This window comes from Microcaecilia unicolor, chromosome 4 (assembly GCF_901765095.1).
Source record: "Microcaecilia unicolor chromosome 4, aMicUni1.1, whole genome shotgun sequence".
Lineage (NCBI taxonomy): Eukaryota > Metazoa > Chordata > Amphibia > Gymnophiona > Siphonopidae > Microcaecilia > Microcaecilia unicolor.
In genome coordinates this window covers 167,095,417-167,117,576 of record NC_044034.1, presented here as the reverse complement: position 1 = coordinate 167,117,576, position 22,160 = coordinate 167,095,417, and the positions used below count along the sequence as shown (strand labels likewise).

Genomic DNA, 22,160 nt, shown 5'->3' with positions numbered 1-22,160 from the left:
CGTGGGAATCCCGCCATCCTCGTTCCTGTGCAGCTCTCTACTCTGCAGTTTCCTGAATGAGCCATGAGGTCTGCAGTAGAACTCGTGATCCACTTAGGAATGGAGAGAGGGTGATGGTCTTGCAGGTGGTTGGGATGGTCATGGCCTGTTGGCCTTTCCATTACATAGCTTCCCACTATTCCAGAACCTGTGGGATAGTTGTATCCATCAACCAGCTGGTGGAGATAGAGAACTGAAAACTGAGCTGAGACATATTTCTCTTGGCATCCAGTCCAGCTCCTCAGTATTTTCTATCTCTTGCAGGTGGATGGATGCACTTTACAGCCTGTGGTTCTGAGTACTTTGCTCCTGGTCCAGTTGGTCAACTGGTCCCCAGTTTAGCTTTGTGTGTTGCTTAAGTCTCTGCAGAGTCATATCTATGGTGCTCTGTGAATGAACTTTTCCCTCCCTTCATCTCTCCCCTGTTTCCTCTCCTTTTTCAGTACAACAACCTTAAAAAAAAAAATTGAAAGGAGAAGGAAGGAGGTTTACTGGAGAGCATGGGACAGAGGATAAGTCTTGTTCCTTTCTCATCTGGGGTAAGATCTATGGAGACTGTGAGCTTCGGGGGGGGGGGGGGGGGGAGCTGGCAGTGGTAAGTCCAACTAAAGTTTGACTCAGACCTGCTTGATGCAGAGAAAGGTACAGAGGTTGTTTCATAAAGAAGAGCTTAATACTCTTATTTCTGAAGCAGTGGCAGTGCTTTCTATTGAGGAGCTTTCTGCTTTGGTGTCAGGAGTTCCATCTTCGTCAATCATGAGGGGGCGGGGCTTAGAGGTCCTTCTAAGGCCTTCTCGATGCATCCAGATATTCAGGACCTGATTACAGCAGAATGGGTCTCACCGGATGTGGGACTGAGAGTGCGAAGAGCCATGGCTCACCTCTACCTGTTAGTTCTGGAGGAGAAAGATAAATTGCAGCTTCCCAGTGTGGGCTCCCTGATTACAGCGGTGACTAAGAAGACCACCTTGCCAGTGGAAGGGGGAATTGCCCTACAAGACCTATGGGATAGGAAGCTAGAAGGCTTCCTGAAACAAGCCTTTGAAGTGGCCTCTTTGGGCTCCAAGTGCCATAATGTCCAACTGGAAGCAGGGTTGGCCTACTTGGTGGATGCTATTTATGATATGTTATGGGTTACAGCCCGCAGCATATCTTTGGCTGTCCCAGCACTTCAGCAACTCTGGTTGCGGCATTGGGCAACAGATGGAGCATCAAAGTCATGTCTAGTTAAATTGTCCTTTTAGAGCAAGTGGCAATTTGGTGAAGATCTCAGTAACTTGGTGAAAGAACTGAGGAAAACTAAGCCACAGTAGTTGCCAGAGGATTAGCCAAAAACCTCTAGTCGTCCATCTTCAGGGGCTTTCAATCTCTATTTTGAGACAGACATTACTGGCCTGGTCATCAGCAATATAGTCAGCAGTCTCACTTTCAGGCACGCCAATCTTCCTTTTGTGCGGACTGGAAGTCCTCCTCTGTCAGCTGGAGCACCTAATGCCTGCAGAACTTTGCAAAGATGTGGAGGTTGTCTGGTGGAAGGACATCTTAAGGAGTTTTGGGAGGAGTGGATCAAAATCACTTCAGACCAGAGGTTCTGAATATTCTCTTGCCTGGTCAAGATCGGGAGGCGGGGCTGGTGGTTGGGAGGCAGGGATAGTGCTGGGCAGACTTATACGGTCTGTGCCAGAGCCGGTGGTGGGAAGCGGGACTGGTGGTTGGGAGGCGGGGATAGTGCTGGGCAGACTTGTACGGTCTGTGCCAGAGCCGGTGGTTGAGAGGCGAGGATAGTGCTGGGCAGACTTATACGGTCTGTGCCAGAGCCGGTGGTTGGGAGGCGGGGATAGTGCTGGGCAGATTTATACGGTCTGTGCCCTGAAGCACCCTGAAGAGCACAGGTACAAATCAAAGTAGGGTATACACAAAAAGTAGCACATATGAGTTATCTTGTTGGGCAGACTGGATGGACCGTGCAAGTCTTTTTCTGCCGTCATCTACTATGTTACTATGGTTGCTCCTCTCTTCTTGCAGTCTCCTTGCCAAAAGGAACCAAGGTGGTTGAGGTTCAGGCCACCGTAGATTCCTTGCTGGTGCTCTGGGCCATTGTTCCAATTCCCCAGACCAAACAGTGACAAGGCAGATACTCCGTCTGCTTTGTTGTCCCAAAGAAGGAAGACACTTTTCGTCCGGTCTTTGATCTCAAAGGTTTAAACCATTGCCTCTGAGTGTCCCGCTTTTGCATGAAGACACAAAGAGCAGTCATAGCCTTGGTTGAAGGGGAGAATTTCTCACTGCCCTCCGATCTCAAGGAGGAGTATTTGCATATATTGCTATGGAGTATTTGCATATATTGCTATGGCTGCTGCATCAGAGGTTTCTACTGGGCCATCAATTCCAGTTCAAGGTTTTGTCATTTGGTCTCGCATGGCTCCAAGAATGTTTAACAAGATTACAGTGGTGGTCATGCTCTTCCTTTAGCACCAGGGAATCAGAGTTTTATCGCAACAACTGACTCTTTCATGCATCATCCTATTCAGACAGCGTGGTGGCGACAGACACATTATTCCGTCTTCTGCAGTCGTTGGGTTGGGTGATCAATTTCTACAAGAGCAGACTAACTTCATTACAGATGCTGGAGTATCTGGGCATTCTATTTGACACAGCAAAGGAGAGGATCTTCCTTACGGAGTGCAGGAGGTCAAAGCTGGTTCAACAGATTGATCTTCTCAGTCAAGTCAGGCTCTGGGTCTGGGACTGTGTCCACATTCTGATGTCAGTGACAGCAGCAATGGAAGTAGCGCCATTGGCAAGGGCTCATATGCAGCCATTATAGAATCTTTTCTCAGCTGTGGTCTCCTATATCACAGAAGCATGACCCTCATCTTCCTTGGACGCTGGTTTCCAGAGTATGCAGTGGTGGTTGTCATCCAGGAATTTGACCATTAGAGCTCCTGTTCCAATAACACAATGGGAGGTGGTGACAATGGATGCCAGCAAGTCGGGCTGGGGATCTCATTACAAGTTCGATCTGGCACAGAGCACCTGGACGGAACAGGAGTCTCAGTGGTTGATAAATCACTTGGAGCGATAATGAGGAGTGCCTTACGGGATTCACTCCCTTTCTGGTGGGGGCCCCGGACCGAGTTTTCTCCGACATAGTGATGGCGATGGCTTTATTTCAATAAGCAAAGCAGGACCTGCCCAGTGGAGGCAGCCTCCCTCTTGAGATGGGTTGAGAAAAATCTTCTCTGCTTGTCGGAAGCTCACATCACTGGGTCTTGGATTATGGAAATGAGCTTTTTCAGCAGGCACTCCTTGGACCCGGGAGAATAGCTATCCAGCCAGGGTTTTCAGCTGATAGTGAACCGATGGGGTTCTCCACTTCTGGACTTGATGGCAATGAAAAGGAATGCCAAAGTGTCCCAAGTTCTTCATCCATTGGAAGGAACGGATTTGATGGGGATTGATCTTTACTGCACTCCTGGCTGGAGAGACATCTACTGTATGTCTTCACTCCTTGACCCATGGTAGGCCAAGTGTTGAGAAGGATCACATTGCACCGGCATCAAATAATTCTTGTAGCCCTGGATTGGCCGCAGAGGCCATAGCGGCTGAACAGAGATTCTGTCTGTTTTCCGCAGGTACACGGCATACTGAAGTAAGATCCGGTGCCCATGAAGGATCCTTGCCCTTTTGGTCTTATGGCTTGACTATTGAAAGGGCTCGATTGAGACAAAAATATTATTCTGATTTGGTCATTGCTACCTTGCATCAGTCTTGGAAACACTCTACATCCATGACGTATGGAAGAGTGTGGAGGACATTCAAGGGCTGGTGTTGTAAGCGTGAACTTTCTCCTTTCTCTGTTCATATCGCACACACATCCTAGTGTTCTCCAAGCAGGTGTTCAGAAAGGCTTGGCATTGGGTTCTCTAAAAGTTCAGTTTGTGGCTGGCCTGTTTCAGGGGCTGACTACAGAAGTCTCTTGCAGCTCACCCAGATCCTTGCATGGGTCTTCCTGTATATCTCTTGTTCTGTACGAGTTGTCTAGAGATGAGAGAGGTCCACATATGTTTGCTCATCTGGTTAGTGTTAGGTTAGTGAGTTGTTTAAGGTTGTTGTGTTTATTCTGAGTTTATCCTTACTGCTTGTCTACAGTGGGGGAAATAAGTATTTGTTCCCTTGCTGATTTTGTAAGTTTGCCCACTGACAAAGACATGAGCAGCCCATAATTGAAGGGTAGGTTATTGGTAACAGTGAGAGATAGCACATCACAAATTAAATCCGGAAAATCACATTGTGGAAAGTATATGAATTTATTTGCATTCTGCAGAGGGAAATAAGTATTTAATCCCTCTGGCAAACAAGACCTAATACTTGGTGGCAAAACCCTTGTTGGCAAGCACAGCGGTCAGACGTCTTCTGTAGTTGATGATGAGGTTTGCACACATGTCAGGAGGAATTTTGGTCCACTCCTCTTTGCAGATCATCTCTAAATCATTAAGAGTTCTGGGCTGTCGCTTGGCAACTCGCAGCTTCAGCTCCCTCCATAAGTTTTCAATGGAATTAAGGTCTGGTGACTGGCTAGGCCACTCCATGACCCTAATGTGCTTCTTCCTGAGCCACTCCTTTGTTGCCTTGGCTGTATGTTTTGGGTCATTGTCGTGCTGGAAGACCCAGCCACGACCCATTTTTAAGGCCCTGGCGGAGGGAAGGAGGTTGTCACTCAGAATTGTACGGTACATGGCCCCATCCATTCTCCCATTGATGCGGTGAAGTAGTCCTGTGCCCTTAGCAGAGAAACACCCCCAAAACATAACATTTCCACCTCCATGCTTGACAGTGGGGACGGTGTTCTTTGGGTCATAGGCAGCATTTCTCTTCCTCCAAACACGGCGAGTTGAGTTCATGCCAAAGAGCTCAATTTTTGTCTCATCTGACCACAGCACCTTCTCCCAATCACTCTCGGCATCATCCAGGTGTTCACTGGCAAACTTCAGACGGGCCGTCACATGTGCCTTCCGGAGCAGGGGGACCTTGCGGGCACTGCAGGATTGCAATCCGTTATGTCGTAATGTGTTACCAATGGTTTTCGTGGTGACAGTGGTCCCAGCTGCCTTGAGATCATTGACAAGTTCCCCCCTTGTAGTTGTAGGCTGATTTCTAACCTTCCTCATGATCAAGGATACCCCACGAGGTGAGATTTTGCGTGGAGCCCCAGATCTTTGTCGATTGACAGTCATTTTGTACTTCTTCCATTTTCTTACTATGGCACCAACAGTTGTCTCCTTCTCGCCCAGCGTCTTACTGATGGTTTTGTAGCCCATTCCAGCCTTGTGCAGGTGTATGATCTTGTCCCTGACATCCTTAGACAGCTCCTTGCTCTTGGCCATTTTGTAGAGGTTAGAGTCTGACTGATTCACTGAGTCTGTGGACAGGTGTCTTTCATACAGGTGACCATTGCCGACAGCTGTCTGTCATGCAGGTAACGAGTTGATTTGGAGCATCTACCTGGTCTGTAGGGGCCAGATCTCTTACTGGTTGGTGGGGGATCAAATACTTATTTCCCTCTGCAGAATGCAAATAAATTCATATACTTTCCACAATGTGATTTTCCGGATTTAATTTGTGATGTGCTATCTCTCACTGTTACCAATAACCTACCCTTCAATTATGGGCTGCTCATGTCTTTGTCAGTGGGCAAACTTACAAAATCAGCAAGGGATCAAATACTTATTTCCACCACTGTACATAAATACTGAGGAGCTGAAGTGGATGCCAAGAGATATGTCTCAGCTCAGCTTTCAGTTCTCAGTTCTCTATCTCCACCTGCTGGTTGATGGACACAGCTATCTCACAGGTTCTGGAATAGTGGGAAGGACTAATGGAAAGTAAATTATCAGGTAAAACTTAATTTATTCAGGCTGGAAGTCCAGAAATCTGGTTTACAAACACTCAGTGAATATCAGTCATTTTAGTGCAGTAACCTCTAGATCACTACTTTTTCACAGGAAGGGTGGTGGATGCTTGGAGTGCCATTCTGGAGGAGGTGGCAGGGACAACAGCAGTGATGGAATTCAAAAAGGCTATATAGGAAGAGGATGAAATCAATGCAAAACTTAAATGACTTTCACATTTCAAAAAAATGCATAGAGTGGTAGATACAGCCCTAAACAAAAACTGTTTTTTACTGTTTATTCAGAGATTGTATTTTTCTGTCTCCTCTGGTATTGTCCTAATAGCCTTTAATTCCCAATGGCCCCATCTCTCCCCATCTCTTCCTGGTGCTATTTTTTCTGTCACCCTTTCACTCTATGTTCCTTTCTCCCTGTCTCTTTTCTTCCTATCTTCTATCTACCACTTCACTTTCTTGGTGTCCTTGCAGGAACAGACCGGATTGAGGTCTCACACAGTGATGGGACAATGCGTACAGTGCTGATCTGGGAGAACTTGGACAGACCTCGGGACATTGTAGTGGATCCCATTGGAGGGTGAGAAACTTGAGTATCAGACCTCTGCTAAGGGTAAAAAGGGATCAGACATTACCATGTACAAGGCTACAGTTTGGGGAAGGGGGAAAGAGGAGCAGTTGCCCAGGTACCAGATTTCTGTGTAGAGTTAAGAAAAGGGGGAAACAGCTATCCATATATTGGGCCCCTGTGGAAAGAGATTGAAGGATAGTTGACTATGTGCTAAACACTTTTTTCTTGACATGAAATTACTGGTTTCTGCAGATTCATGTACTGGACAGACTGGGGAGAAAGACCGAAGATTGAACGTGCTGGCATGAATGCCTCAGGGCGTATTGTCCTTATCTCTTCCAACCTGACCTGGCCTAATGGGCTGGCCATTGACTATGAAGCTGAGCGGTTGTACTGGGCTGATGCTGGCATGAAAACCATAGAATTTGCCGATCTGGATGGCTCAGACAGGAAGGTAAGTACCTCCGCTACCAAAGGAAAATGCAACATTAGTCAGACAACCCAAAACTTTAGATAGGCAAGCCTGAGAGGAGGAGGATGATTTTGATTATTCTCTATGTCATGAGCTGTTGATTTACTGTGTCATTGATATTCTTTGACTTGCTTTGGTGCTGGCGATAGGTTCTCATTGGAAGTCATCTGCCCCATCCATTTGGACTGACCCTATATGGTGAACGACTTTATTGGACAGATTGGCAGTCAAAGAGCATTGAAAGTGCTGACAAGATGACAGGACTAGAACGGAAGACCTTGCGTGAGAATCTGGAGAACCTCATGGACATTCATGTCTTTCATAGGCATCGATCACCTGGTAAGAACTGCCATTTTATCTGGCTCACATATTATAGGTAAGGTCATATGGAATATGTGTAGCCACACGCTATTTTAATGATGATATAGATCATATAACTACATATTTATAGTTTATATATATTTTGAGCACAAGGATGGATTACTGTGACTGTATATGTGTTTGCTAATGGACTCTGTTTCTGGTTGTGGTTCTGAGTATTTGCTGCATGTATATGTGATACTATTTAACATAGAAACATTCAGACTTAGAACATGACAGCAGATAAAAAGGCTATTTGGCCCATCCAGTCTGCCTCCTGCTGAGTTCTATAACCTCTTCCTGTCCCTGAAAGATCCTTTGTGCTCGACCCATGCTTTCTTAAATTCAGATACTTTCTGTGTCTCTACCATCTCCTCTGGAAGGCTGTTCCATGATCCACCACCCTTTTTGGTAAAGACAGTTTTTCTAAGATTACTTCTGAATTCACTATTTTTCCCCTGATCCCCTGACCCCTTCCTGCCAGAGCCTCCTTTCTGTTGAGGGACCTACCTCCTGTGCATATATATGTTGGAGATATTTTGCCTTTCCTCTGGAATATACATGTTTAGATCTTTAAGTCTGTCCCTATACGCTTTACGATGGAGACCACTGACCTCTTTAGTAACCACCCTCTGGATTAACTACATTTGGTTTATATCTTTTTGATTATGTGAGCTCTAGTACAATACACAGAACTCCAAATAAAGTTTCACCAGAAATTTATAGAGAGACCAAATCTCCTTCATTTTCCTGCTGGCTATTCTTCCTATTCACCCAAAGCATCCTCCTGGATTCTGCCACTGCCTTATTTACTTGTTTATCCATCTTAAAATTGTCCCTTATGACCACCCCAGATCACTCTGTTTTATACACAGAAGAATTTTACCCCCTGTACTGTACCTCTCTATTGGATTTTTGCAGCCCAAATGCATGACACTGCATTTATTACCAATCAATACTTGATCATTCTTCAAGCTTCACTAGATCCCTCTTTCTGTTTTCTCCACGTTCTTGGCTTTCTACCCTGTTATAGATATTGTTTTTTATGTGATGTGGAGCTGGTCTGGTTGAAGGACATCTTAAGGAGTTTTGGGAGGAGTGGATCAAAATCACTTCAAACCAGAGGTTCTGAATATTCTCTTGCCTGGTCAAGATCGGGAGGCGGGGCTGGTGGTTGGGAGGCGGGGATAGTGCTGGGCAGACTTATACAGTCTGTGCCAGAGCTGGTGGTGGGAAGCGGGACTGGTGGTTGGGAGGCGGTGGATAGTGCTGGGCAGACTTGTACGGTCTGTGCCAGAGCCGGTGGTTGGGAGGCGGGGCTGGTGGTTCGGAGGCGAGGATAGTGCTGGGCAGACTTATACGGTCTGTGCCAGAGCTGGTGGTTGGGAGGTGGGGATAGTGCTGGGCAGATTTATACGGTCTGTGCCCTGAAGAGCACAGGTACAAATCAAAGTAGGGTATACACAAAAAGTAGCACATATGAGTTTTCTTGTTGGGCAGACTGGATGGACCGTGCAGGTCTTTTTCTGCCGTCATCTACTATGTTACTATGTTACTATGTGGTTTATTGTAATTTTAACAGTGATTGTGTATGCTGTAATTGTTACACCTTGGTCCAGGCAATATATAAACAATCAATAAAAAATAACATCTTTCCCAATGGCTCTTCCATACTATCATTTCCAAAGACGTTGAAAAGAATCAGAGTAAGGACTTATCCATACAGTACCCCACTGATATCCCCCCTTTCCGCAGAGTGAATTCCATTTATCACTACACTTTGTTGTTGTCTGTTCAACCACTATTGAACCCAGTCAGTCAGTTTAGAACCCATACCTAGGATGTACAGGTTGTCACCCACGTAAAGCTGAATTCCATGCACATTATCTTATGTTGTCCCCTGATTGTTACCCAGTCACAGAAATGGTAATACTATGCTGCCTTGGACACTGCAATCTACTGTACTCCACAAACATCTATGCACTGATCCAAATCAGAGCACTGTAAAACAAATTACATAAGGTGTGAATCCCTGCCCTAAACTCTTGTATTCTAACAGCCAAATGCACTAACTCCACAGAAAGAGCCCTTCCCTTACCGATCTCTTAGCGAATCGATAAAAAACGGGCATGCATGAAGGAAATCACATGCAAGTGAACTGCTCGCTGTTAGCTCATTTGCACGCGATTTCCTTCCTAAGGAGGGGAAGCCAGTCGGCCAGCTGAGCATGCGCAGAGCAGCCAGTCGTTATGCTGGCTGCTCTGTGCATGCCAAAGACGGCTTCATACACGTCCTCTCTCTCAAAAAAAAAAAAAAAAAAGGATGTCCCTGACGTGCACTTGGATGTTTTTTCTCCAGATTTTCTGATGGGCATCCTTCTCTTGGACGTGTTTTTCTTATGTGCCCGAAATGACCACTGCCGGAGAGAATCGGGGATCGGGACGTGTGAGGACGTCCAAATCAAAACTATTTGGACGTCCCTTTCGATTATGCCCCTCCAGGTCTCTTTCAGCCAATCACAGTGCGTTGAGCTGTCACTGGTGTCAGCTAAATGCGCTGTGATTGGCTGAGAGAGACCTGGAGGGGCATAATCAAAAAGGACGTCCAAATAGTTTTGATTTGGGCGTCCTCGCACATCCCAATCCCCGATTCTCTCCGACGGTGGTCGTTTCGGGCACGTAAGGAAAACATGTCCAAGAACACCGCCGGAGAGAATCAGGGATCGGGATGTGCAAGGATGCCCAAATCAAAACTATTTGGATGTCCCTTTTGATTATGCCCCTCCAGGTCTCTCTCAGCCAATCACAGCGCGTTTAGCTGACACCAGTGACAGGTAAACGTGCTGTGATTGGGTGAGAGAGACTTGGAGGGGCATAATCGAAAGGGACGTCCAAATAGTTTTGATTTGGACATCCTTGCACGTCCTGATCCTTGATTCTCTCAGGCAGTGGTCATTTCGGTTTGGGCACCTTAGTCGTAAGAAAAACGTGTCCAAGAGAAGGACGCCCATCACAAAATCTGAAGAAAAAAAACGTCCAAGTGTTTGTCAGGGACGTCCTTTTTTTTTTTTTTTTGAGTGAAGGACATCCAAGTGTTAGGCACTTAAAAGGACGTCCCTGACGAGCACTTGGACGTTTTTATTTCTTCCGATTTTTGCAATGGGCGTCCTCCTCTGCATGGGTCCCACTCACAGCCTCAACGAGAGGTTCAGACCTCCCGTTAGGTTTTCCACGGTGCATGGGGTCAGAAACGGTAGTGCATCGCATCGCATTCACATTATAATAGTAATTAGCTCATTTGCATTCCGTTTTCGTTAGCTGCTACCGTGACAGGAAACTGGCTCGGAGAACCCTTTTGTGCATGTCCCGGTTTACTACTTGCGCACTAAACTGGCTAGAACCAGTTTAAAACCATGTTGCTGGCTCGTTAAGTTTAGTGCATCTGGCCCTAAGTGAGTGTCTGAAACAATGGGAGATAAAGAGGGGCTTAATTGAACGGGGCGCCCAAGTTTTCCTGAGGGCGTCCTCGAAGGACGTCACTGCGAAGGGGCAGGGAAACCCGTATTATCAAAACAAGATGGGCGTCCATTGTTCGTTTCGATAATACGGTTGGGGACGCCCAAATCTCAACATTTAGGTCGACCTTAGAGATTGGTCGTCCTTAGGTCGACCTTAGAGATGGTCGTCCCTGATTTTCGGCGATAATGGAAACCGAGGACGCCCATCTCAAAAACGACCAAATCCAAGCCATTTGGTCGGGAGAGGAGCCAGCATTCGTAGTGCACTGGTCCCCCTGACATGCCAGGACACCAACCGGGCACCCTAGGGGGCACTGCAGTGGACTTCACAAATTGCTCCCAGGTGCATAGCTCCCTTACCTTGGGTGCTGAGCCCACCATAGCCCTAAGGAGTGAAGGGGGGCACCTACATGTGGGTACAGTGGGTTTCGGGTGGGTTTTGAAGGGCTCACATTTACCACCACAAGTGTAACAGGCGGGGGGGGGGGGAATGGGCCTGGGTCCGTCTGCCTGAAGTGCACTGCAGTACCCACTAAAACTGCTCCAGGGACTTGCATACTGCTGTCATGGAGCTGGGTATGACATTTGAGGCTGGCAAAAAAAAAAATGTTAATTTTTTTAGGGTGGGAGGGGCTTGGTGACCACTGGGGGGTGTAAGGGGAGGTCATCCCCGATTTCTTCCGGTGGTCATCTGGTCAGTTCGGGCACCTTTTTGAGGCTTGGTCATGAAAAAAAATGGACCAGGTAAAGTCGACCAAATGCTCGTCAGGGACGCCCTTCTTTTTTCCATTATCAGACGAGGATGCCCATCTCTTAAGCATGCCCCAGTCCTGCCTTCGCTATGCCCCCGTGAACTTTGGTCGTCCCCGCGACAGACTGCAGTTGAGGGCGCCAAAAATCTGCTTTCGATTATGCCGATTTGGGCAACCCTTAGAGAAGGACGTCCATCTCCTGATTTGTGTCAGAAGATGGGCGCCCTTCTTTTTCGCAAATGCCCCTGAAAATGACATAACCAAGGTCATAAGGAATGCTGGAAGAGGCAGGGTCTGAGTCTAGGAGTCCTGATGCTAACTTTGTTCTCTAACCACTAAGCTGTTCTCTTTCTGAGTATCTGTTTTAGAGCTAAATGTTTGCTGTGGTTGTCTGTATGAGAGTGTACTAATGAAATCTGTTTGTCTCATTGCTGCTGCATTTTAACTGTTTCACTGGTGCTAACTCTTCTTTACTGTAGATGTGTGCATACCAGCCTATTATTGGAATCTGTGTCGGAGGGCTTTTGAACCCTTCCAGTGGGTAGGGGTGCATGTCCTTATTAATGGAGTATGTGTTTTCCAATAGTGCTGAATGTTTAATTGGGTGTAGAAGCATGGTGACTTATAGAATACGGGCTCAATATTCAAATGCACTTGATTCTTTGGATTTCAGTGACACTATCCAGATAGTACTGCTGAAAATCATTACAGACTGGCCTGGAACTATCCGGATAATGCTGGAGTGGGTACTGGTTCTTTAAAGAATAAGTATCCCCAAAAATAAGCTCTGGTAACCCCAAACTCAATTTAATAAATAACCAGATTATAGCTAGGGAGGAGCGGATGAAAGAAAAAGATATACCAAAAAGTTTTTTAAAACTTTTACAAAAATACAAATGATTTTTATAATGTTTTTAATGATATTTTTTATGATAGAGTGGAGAAATTTCAGAGTTATGACTCACCCAATTGAGACTATACCATAGAGATATGTGCCTTGAGGGGTGGATAAGCTTCTCAATCATGGACTTTCTCCTCTATTATTTATTTTATTTTTGTTTGTGAGCAAACACCCACTTGTGCTCATACTGTGCTTTAAAATATCTCAATAAATTTTCTCATCCGCTCCTTCTAGTGTCATAGCTATCATGGGGGATCTCTCTCTTCTGTTTGCTTTCATGAGAGAGATCCCCCATGATAGCTGTTTGGTGATTGTTTAGGTGCTATGACACTAGAAGGAGCGGATGAGAAAATTTATTGAGATATTTTAAAGCACAGTATGAGCACAAGTGGGTGTTTGCTCACAAACAAAAATAAAATAAATAATAGAGGAGAAAGTCCATGATTGAGAAGCTTATCCACCCCTCAAGGCACATATCTCTATGGTATAGTCTCAATTGGGTGAGTCATAACTCTGAGATTTCTCCACTCCATCATAAAAAATATCATAAAAAACATTTGTATTTTTGTAAGAGTTTTTTTTAACTTTTTGGTATATCTTTTTCTTTCATCCGCTCCTCCCTAGCTGTACTCTGGTTATTTATTGACTTGGGAGTGGGTACTGGGGCAGAGTATGGATGGAACCAGATGTTATCTGGTTTGTGGCAATATTCAGTCCACCAATCAGATAACTATCTGGATAAAGTTAGAACAGAAAAAAGGCTGTGCTTACTTTATTGTGGGATCAGTATCATTGCTATCCAGACAATGGTTCTGATCACCGTTCTATCTGGATACCAGTGCTGAATATCTGGACTTTTTTTGTGCTCAGTGGCCAGCTTTTAAAAAATCACCAACCACAGTGGCTGAATATTGGCTCATTTATATATAAGGTTAAATAAAATGTACATCGTTAACAGATTTAGGGGGCCTTTTACTTAAATTCGCTAATGGATTTAGCACGCAGCAGGTGTATAATGGGCTGCGTGGCATGTAGTACACCTTAGTAAAAGGACCCCTTAGAACAGTGGTTCCCTAACCTGGTCCTGGAGGCACCCCTACCAGTCAGGTTTTCAGGATACCCATAATGAATATTCATGAGAGAGATTTGCATGCACTTTCTCCACTGCATGCAAATTTATTTCATGAATATTCATTGTGGTATCCTGAAAACCTGACTGGCTGGGGTGCCTCCAGGACCAGTTTTGGGAACCACTGCCTTAGAATATAAGAATATAAGAGTAGCCACATTGGGTCAGACCAATGGTCCATCTAGCCCAGTATCCTGTTTTCCAAACAGTGGCCAAGTCAGGTCACAAGTACCTGGCAGAATCCCAAATTGTGCCAACAGCCCATACTACAAATTTCAGGGCAAGCAGTTGCTTCCCATGTCAATACTAGACTATGGACTTTTCCTCCAGGAATTTGTCCAAACCTTTTTTAAAACCCAGATACGCTAACCACTGTTACCACATCCTCCAGCAAAGAGTTCCAGAGCTTAACTATTAACCCTTAGTTAATACAATCTTGTGCAATTTAGGAATACATAAAGATGTAGTACATAAAGGACACATGATTATAGAGGGTGGATAGGGTTTTACAAACAGTCATATCTGTGTACACAAGAGGCACTTTTGATTCTCTTGTATTTGCAATGCACATGAGTATTTTTTAGCTCAGTATATTGCAATTAGTTTTTCTTTTAAAGTGTGTGGCGGCAGCCAAAAATGCAAACAGGATGCTAGGAATTATTAGGAAAGGGATGCAAAATAAGACCAAAAGTATTATAATGCCTCTGCATTGCTCCATGGTGCGACCTCACCTTGAGTATTGCATTCAGTTCTGGTTGCCATATCTAAAAAAAGATATAGCGGAATTAGAAAAGGTTCACAGAAGAGCGATCAAAATGATAGAGGGGGTGGAACTGCTCCCATATGAGGAAAGACTAAAGAGGTTAGGGCTCTTTAGCTTGGAAAAGAGATGGCTAAGGGGAGATATGATTGAGGTCTATAAAATCCTCAGTGGTGTGGAGGTGAATCAATTTTTCACTCATGCAAAAAGTAGAAAAACCAGGGGACACAATGAAATTGAATGGAAATAGGTTTAAAACAGATATGAGGAAATATTTTTTCACTCAAAGAATAGTTAAGCTCTGGATCTTGTTGCTGGAGGATGTGGTAACAGTGGTTAGCGTATCCGAGTTTTAAAAAGGTTTGGACAAGTTCCTAGAGGAAAAGTCTATAGTCTGTTATTGAGATGGATATGGGGGAAGGCACTGCTTGCCCTGGGATTGGTAGCATGGAATGGTGCTACTAATTAGGTTTTTGCCAGGTACTTGTGACCTGGATTGGCCACTGCTTGAAGCAGGATACTGGGCTAGATGGACCATTGGTCTGAATCAGTATGGCTATTCTTATGTTCTTATGTGTAAGCTAAAATCACCAGCCTACCCTGTACTTGCATAGGCAGCTAATTAGGGGCAAAATGGCACATATATATTTGACAAACCAATATAGGTATGCTGTTTCCTTTCTCCTACTTAATATGCCCAAGGGAATGCCACTGCTTTCTTTTTAAGTTTCTATCAATTTGCTGTACTGCCTCTATTGAGGCACAAATTGATGTGGTTTGCATATACTATACATGTACTTGCACTGTCCCTGATGGGCTGACAATCTAAGTATATTGTACCTGGGGCAGTGGAGGGCTAAGTGACTTGCCCAGGGTCACACGGAGCATCAGAGGGAATTGAACCTGGTTCCTCAGGATCTTAACCCACTGCCAACTGTTAGGCAGCAGTGGGAATTGAACTCTGTTCCCCAGGATCAAAGTCTACTGCATTAACCATTAGGCCACTCCTGCACTCCGCCTTTTTAACCCAGCTAACAGTTCACATACAGTTAGCTGGGCACAGGAGAGAAATTCTCAGCCAAAATATCTTTTCCCTAGGTAAATAGTGATTTTAGTGATTAGCAGTGGTAAATGTATTTGAAAATTGTCCTTAACAATATAAAGGAGTAAACAGTGGTATAAATAATAGATCCATGTAACAATTTTACTGAATTGAGCAGGAAATAACAATGACACTTGGTTCCTCCTTCTGTTCCCTTAGTTCATACCTCATGCCAAGAAAATAATGGTGGCTGTAGCCATCTCTGCCTCCTGGCCCCGCTTCCTACAGGCCACAGCTGTGCCTGCCCCACTGGTATCAATCTCCTGGCAGATGGCAAGACCTGTTCCTCAGGTAAGCTATTCTCCATCACTGAGAACCTGGACTCCTTGGGTATATGTTATTTGCCTGTCACTGAAAAGGTGGGCCTTTTGGTAAGTTATACAACTGTCCTTGAGACCATAAGTACATAAGTATTGCCACACTGGGAAAGACCAAAGATCCATCAAGCCCAGCATCCTATTTCCAACAGTGGCCAATCCAGGTCACAAATACCTAGCAAGATCCCCCAAAAGTACAAAACATTCTATACTGCTTATCCCAGAACTAGTGGATTTTCCCCAAGTCCATGTAATAATGGTCTATTGACTTTTTCTTTAGGAAGCCGTCCAAACCATAGGAATGAAGAGCTATTGGAGTTCTTGACCCTGCTTTCTTACCAAGTATTGAGCCCCATTGGGTCCTTTCTTTTCACACCATTGGACCTCTGACTCTCTGCATTGTTCCTCATTGCTCTGATTCCCTCTGTCTGCTAGGGATGACCAGCTTCCTGATCTTCGCCAGACGTACAGACATTCGTATTGTCTCCCTGGACATCCCATATTTTGCTGATGTTGTTGTTCCAGTCAATGTCACCATGAAGAACACAATAGCAATTGATGTTGATCCCCAGGAGGGTAGGTAATGACTGAATGAACACTAGTTTAAACCTTACTTCTGGCTTTGTGTTCCTTCCACAGGGAGCAGCTAAGACTGTAGGGACTGAGAGGTCTCTTTCCTCCATTCAGGGCAACTATAGTTCTCTCACAGCCAATGTTCCAAAACTATTCTTTAGTGTTTCCTCACCATTGCTAGTGCTCCTGAATTTTTCTCTACAGCACTTCCACCCTATCCACATCATTCTCTATAGCACTTTCACTATACATAGCACTTCTATGCCATCTCTACAGCTCCCCTACAATAGCCAGTGCTCCTCCTCCTTCCCCAAGTTACCCCAAAAGAGAGAGCTCTCACGCCCCATTCCTGGTGGTTCTTCAGCTATACCTCTGTGGTATCTAAACTTTTCATCTAACCTGAATAATTTTTCTAACCATTCCTGTTGATTGATTTATTGACTTTATATACCACTTTCTACGTGTTCCTCCTATAGGGAAGGTTTATTGGGCGGACAGCACTGTGCGGAAAATCAGTAGAGCAAATCTTGATGGCTCTGAACATGAGGACATCATCACCACAGGTAGAAAGATCCTGTGTAGATGAAATTCAACATTCACAATAGCTTTGTAACTGATTGGGCATCTTATAGTTCTAGCTGGCTTCCCTGAACCTCCTGTTGTGCATTTATGTCAGTAGACATTATATACTGATCCTGTGAGAAAGCACATGCTAAGTAGGGCTGGGCCTACATGGTACTTGGATGAGAAACCTACAAGGAACATTCCTTGCTGTAGAGAAAAGGAGTTGGTGCATTGTAGATGGCATACTTTCCTTTAAACCAATACTGATCTAGGGCTGGTGTAAGTCTGTTAGGTGTCCTAGTCAAACCTCCAGCCTTGTGCTCTCTTAATTAACTTTAAGGACAGAACTTCCCAAACAATGGGTTGGGACCCCAAATGGGGCAGTGGCATAACCAGATCTGACATTTTGGGTGAGCCTTGATCTAATATGGGTGGGGACTATGAGGCCGATATACATCCATTCATGTGTGGAGGAGTGGCCTAGTGGTTAGGGTGGTGGACTTTGGTCCTGAGGAACTGAGTTTGATTCCCGGCACAGGCAGCTCCTTGTGACTCTGGGCAAGTCACTTAACCCTCCATTGCCTGCCGCATTGAGCCTGCCATGAGTGGGAAAGCGCAGGATACAAATGTAACAAAAAAATAAAATAAAAATCCAGCGGTGGGCACCATGGTTAAAACCTGCTGCCAGTGCAGAACGTGGAAATTCAATGCAGCGCTATATCCAGCGATCAACATTGAATTTCCAGTTTCATTTTTGGCCACCGGAACTTAAATGGTTACAGTGATATTCAGTGCTAACCGGTTAAGTTCCTAGCAGTTAAAGATAGGACTGCTATTTATGCATTACTATTTAACTGCTAAACCCAGTGCTGAATATTGGCACTAATAGGCTATATTGCGCGATATAGCCAGTTAGCCGGTATGTGCTAACTGTGAATATTTAGCAGAGATAACCGGTTATCTCCCGCTTAATATTTGTGGTTAGCCAGTTAAATGCTATTTAAACAGTCAGCGGCCATTGCTGACTGGTTAAATAGCGCTGAATATTGGGGGGTATATATAGAGGTATGAGTAGTGTTTCTTGGGATACTGATGATAGATTTCTAAGTACATAGTCTGCCCAACAGCTGTTCTGTATCAACATAAACCACATACCTTCACACTGTCAATATCAAGATTTTTTTTTCACCTACTGTGGAATCTGTATCATACACAACATAGCTAGAATGTTTTCTTTTACAGCTTTCCATAGTAAAAAAAAGTATTCAAATTCTGGTAGCACCTCAATAATAGGAACACAAAATCCCTTCACTGCCAGATACTTTGGAGACCTTTTACTAACAATTAGCTCATGTTATTTGCCATAGGACTCATTTTATTCCTATGGGTCCTGCAGCAGAAAACATGCACTATTCATTAGTAAAAGACTCCCTTTGTGAAGTTACACTAAATCCTGTGAAGAAGCTTTTCACAGCCTATGATGCAAAGCTTAACACCACCAATTCTGAACATACAAATATCAATAGCAATACTTTTAAAAAGGAAGCAGTGGATATGCACAACAGCAATATGTGTCCTGTGGAAAATCCAGACAATTCAGACTGATATAGATCCCCACACTAACCACACGCCAGAAGAATCTCTCACCTTGGTAACAGGAAGAACACAGACAAACCCTTATCAATTACAGAATAAAGGACCAAAAATTTGAAATTGTCCTGTAACCTGACATCAGCCCTTCCTTTCCTTACCCCCATCCCTCCCTGTAGTCCAGGTCCCCCATCCCCCTATTCCTATCCTCCCCCTTCCCTCCCTATAGCCTAGCATCGGCCCTTCCCTTCTCCCTATCACTTACATGTAGCCCAGCATCAGTGCCATAGCTACGTGGCCCCCGAAGATTTCCTCCTGGACCCCTCTCCCGACGATCCTCTCCCCCGCCGTCGCCTACTTTCGGTTTTGCTGGCGGGGGACCCCAATCCCCGCCAGCCGACGTCCTCTTCATCCTGCAGACAGTGAAAAAAGTCTTCGTTCTTCTGTTGCATGCTGACATCCTGCACGTTGTACGTGCAGGACGTCAGACTCAGAGAACAGAACTGTGCAGGACGTCAGCATGCAACAGAAGAACGAAGACTTTTTTCACTGTCTGCAGGACGAAGAGGACGTCAGCTGGCGGGGATTGGGGTCGCCCGCTAGCAAAACCGAAGGTAGGCGACGGCGGGGGTGGGGTCGAGAGGGCGGGAGGTTGTCAAAAGTGGCGGCGGGTCGGCAATGGGGGGGTTGGCAATGGGGGGGGTCGGCAGCGCCGGGGGGGGGGCTAAAATCTGCCCCCTCACCTCAGGCACTGGACCCCCCTCCCACCAAAGTCTGGCTACGCCCCTGCCCAGTATTGGCCCTATCCCTCCCCATTGTCTGGCATCAGTCCTGCCCAGAACACCAGCATGAAATATTTAATTTACATAAACTTTTTTTTTTAACTTGGGCACTGTAGATCCCACCACTCACCCAGAAGCCCACCAACATAAATTTTAAAAAACCCAAAATGTTTTATAACATGGCCAGTGCAGAGCCCACCCCCACTCAGAAACCCACCAGCAATCCAACATTGCACAGAAACCTTTTTTTTTTTTTAAACTTTGGCAGTGCATCCCTGCAGGAGTATACTGCAGTGCCCCTGATGAAGTCCTGACCTGATCCATGTGCTGAAGAGCAGGCTACGGGGAGGGGAGGGAGGAATGCTGCTGCAATGCAGTGACTGATGATGAGTGCCCAGATTTCTGCAACAGCATGGGATGGGGGCCAACGGTCAGCCAGCTAGGTTTAAAAAAACAAAACAAAAAAAACAGCACTGAAGCTCCCAAGTTCCAACTCCCCAGGCAATTAGACCACCAGATTTTTTTTTTTTTTGGGGGGGGGGGGGGGGAGGGCTGGAGACCCACCAGATATCCATCTCCCTTGAACCTGTGTCGGGGGGGGGGGGAGGTCAGGGGGACCAGAGGTCAGCCAAACCTCCAGCCCCTGTTTTGCTTGGCTCAGGGTGGGGGTGGTTGGGGTCTGGTGGTCCCATGGACCTCCAGCCCCTGTTTGACAGGTCTGGGCTTTTGACAGCCTAGACCTGTAAGTCCACTCCTTTAAGTAAATTATTTAGTAAATTAGTCATAGAATGTGTTAGGAAAGAAGTCTAAATATATAATAATGAAGTAAATTAGGGTCGTACTGATGAAACACCTTTGCTCCGATTGTGTGACTTCCATATGGTTATTTATTTATTTGTTGCATTTGTATCCCACATTATCCCACCTTTTTTGCAGGCTCAATGTGGCTTACAGTACATCATGAATAGTGAGAATACATGAGAAAGTATACATTTAGTATAACAAAAGGATTTTGGGTAACATGAATGGCAGAACATGATAGTACATAGTTAGGCTACAGCCGAGTCCTTCTTGGTCTGTTGGTAATCACACTCTCTTACGTATCCTTTTTCTTCCTGGAGTTTGTTCTTAATTTTCCATCCTCTTTGCCATTTTGGGTCTTCAGGTAAATCTGCTGTTTGATTTTCTTAGGATTAATGACCACGGATGGTATTGCAGTAGATGCTATTGGCCGGAAGCTGTATTGGACAGACACTGGAACTAATCGAATTGAAGTTGGCAACCTGGATGGATCTATGCGGAAAGTTCTAGTGTGGAAGAACCTGGACAGTCCCAGGGCAATTGCATTGTATCATGAGATGGGGTAGGTGCAGACTGTGGGCACTTTCAGAGGAGAGGAAGGGCAAAGGGACATTAGATGGTGGGGAAGATAAAGTAAGCCTCTCCCTGCTGTATTCTGGAAGGAAGAAAAATGGACATGAGATAAGTTAGAATAGTCTTTCTAAGATGAGGATAAAAATGGTATTAGAATTTAGATCATATGGAACATGAACCGAGGGTACTAGTGGCATGCAAATAAGATGTTAGGTTCTGTAGTTGTTGGTAGAGAAAGTGGGCAGATTAGATTGCCCTGGTGGTCTTTATCTGCCAAATTGTCCATAAACAAAAAAACCCCTCTTTGACCTTGACAACTACAGATGGTATAGTTCAAATTAGATAGCATTGAAAATATAGAACAGCATAGAGTTTAGTTAAAGTAGGTCCAAAATCACAGTCAGAAGTAAGGACTTGGAATGAAAGTCGCATAGATAATAGAGTGTTATCTAACTTGTATGAGTTTGAACAAGAAAAATGGTCTGTTCAAGAGAATAATACTTAGTTTAATCCATGCTGTCTTATAAATTAATGAATGGATATCTCACTCTGGATGCAGCTTTCATGCCTCAGCCTGAGCAGGAAGATAAAAGGGGAATGAAGAGTGGATCCTAAATAGAATCATCAGTTATTATTTAACTATATTTCATCAATAAGATATTAAACAGTTAAAATGGTATCTATAAATTAACATCTCACAGAAAGAATACTAGTCAATTTTTAACTGGGCATAATATATATATCAGTTGAGTTATCCAGAAATTGATTTAAATGTATGGATCCAACATTCCACTATATCAGCTGGTAGGAACTAAAAAAAAAAAAAAAAAAAAGCAAAAACATTTTAAGATGCTTTGATGGACTGATGTAGAAGCAACTGCCTCAACTTAAATAAATGAAAGTAATGCTGATATGATATATAGAGGTGTATTTTCAAAGCACTTACTTACAAAGTTCCATAGTAACCTATGGAACTTTTAAGTGCTTTGAAACCAACCACCAGCCCCGCCTCCCACCGGTCTGTGCCAGAGCCGGTGGTTGGGAGGCGGGGCTGGTGGTTGGGAGGCGGGGATAGTGCTGGGCAGACTTATACGGTCTGTGCCCTGAAGAGGACAGGTACAAATCAAAGTAGGGTATACACAAAAAGTAGCACATATGAGTTTGTCTTGTTGGGCAGACTGGATGGACCGTGCAGGTTTTTTTCTGCCGTCATTTACTATGTAAATGAAAGTAATGCTGATATGATATATAGAGGTGTATTTTCAAAGCACTTACTTACAAAGTTCCATAGTAACCTATGGAACTTTTAAGTGCTTTGAAAATGAGCCCCTAGTCAATTAAATGAATGAACCCAAAGCCAATTCAAGTTAAGTCACAAAACTGAATATGTAGTCATGTGTCTCCCCCTCCCCCAAGGAACATTAGATTTCTATTTCCATTTCATACTTGTAC

The 22,160-nt window shown here is 44.7% G+C and overlaps 1 protein-coding gene across 1 annotated transcript in view; it reads left to right on the top strand.

Annotated features, from left to right (window-relative positions):
* LRP4 (LDL receptor related protein 4) overlaps positions 1-22,160 on the top strand; it is a 203,670-nt gene that overhangs the window by 129,495 nt on the left and 52,015 nt on the right. The window contains exons 19-25 of the mRNA XM_030200877.1: positions 6,419-6,524; positions 6,768-6,969; positions 7,137-7,326; positions 15,668-15,799; positions 16,261-16,401; positions 16,875-16,961; positions 20,526-20,697. Coding sequence (XP_030056737.1) covers positions 6,419-6,524; positions 6,768-6,969; positions 7,137-7,326; positions 15,668-15,799; positions 16,261-16,401; positions 16,875-16,961; positions 20,526-20,697 — 1,030 coding nt within the window. The remainder of the gene's footprint in view (positions 1-6,418; positions 6,525-6,767; positions 6,970-7,136; positions 7,327-15,667; positions 15,800-16,260; positions 16,402-16,874; positions 16,962-20,525; positions 20,698-22,160) is intronic.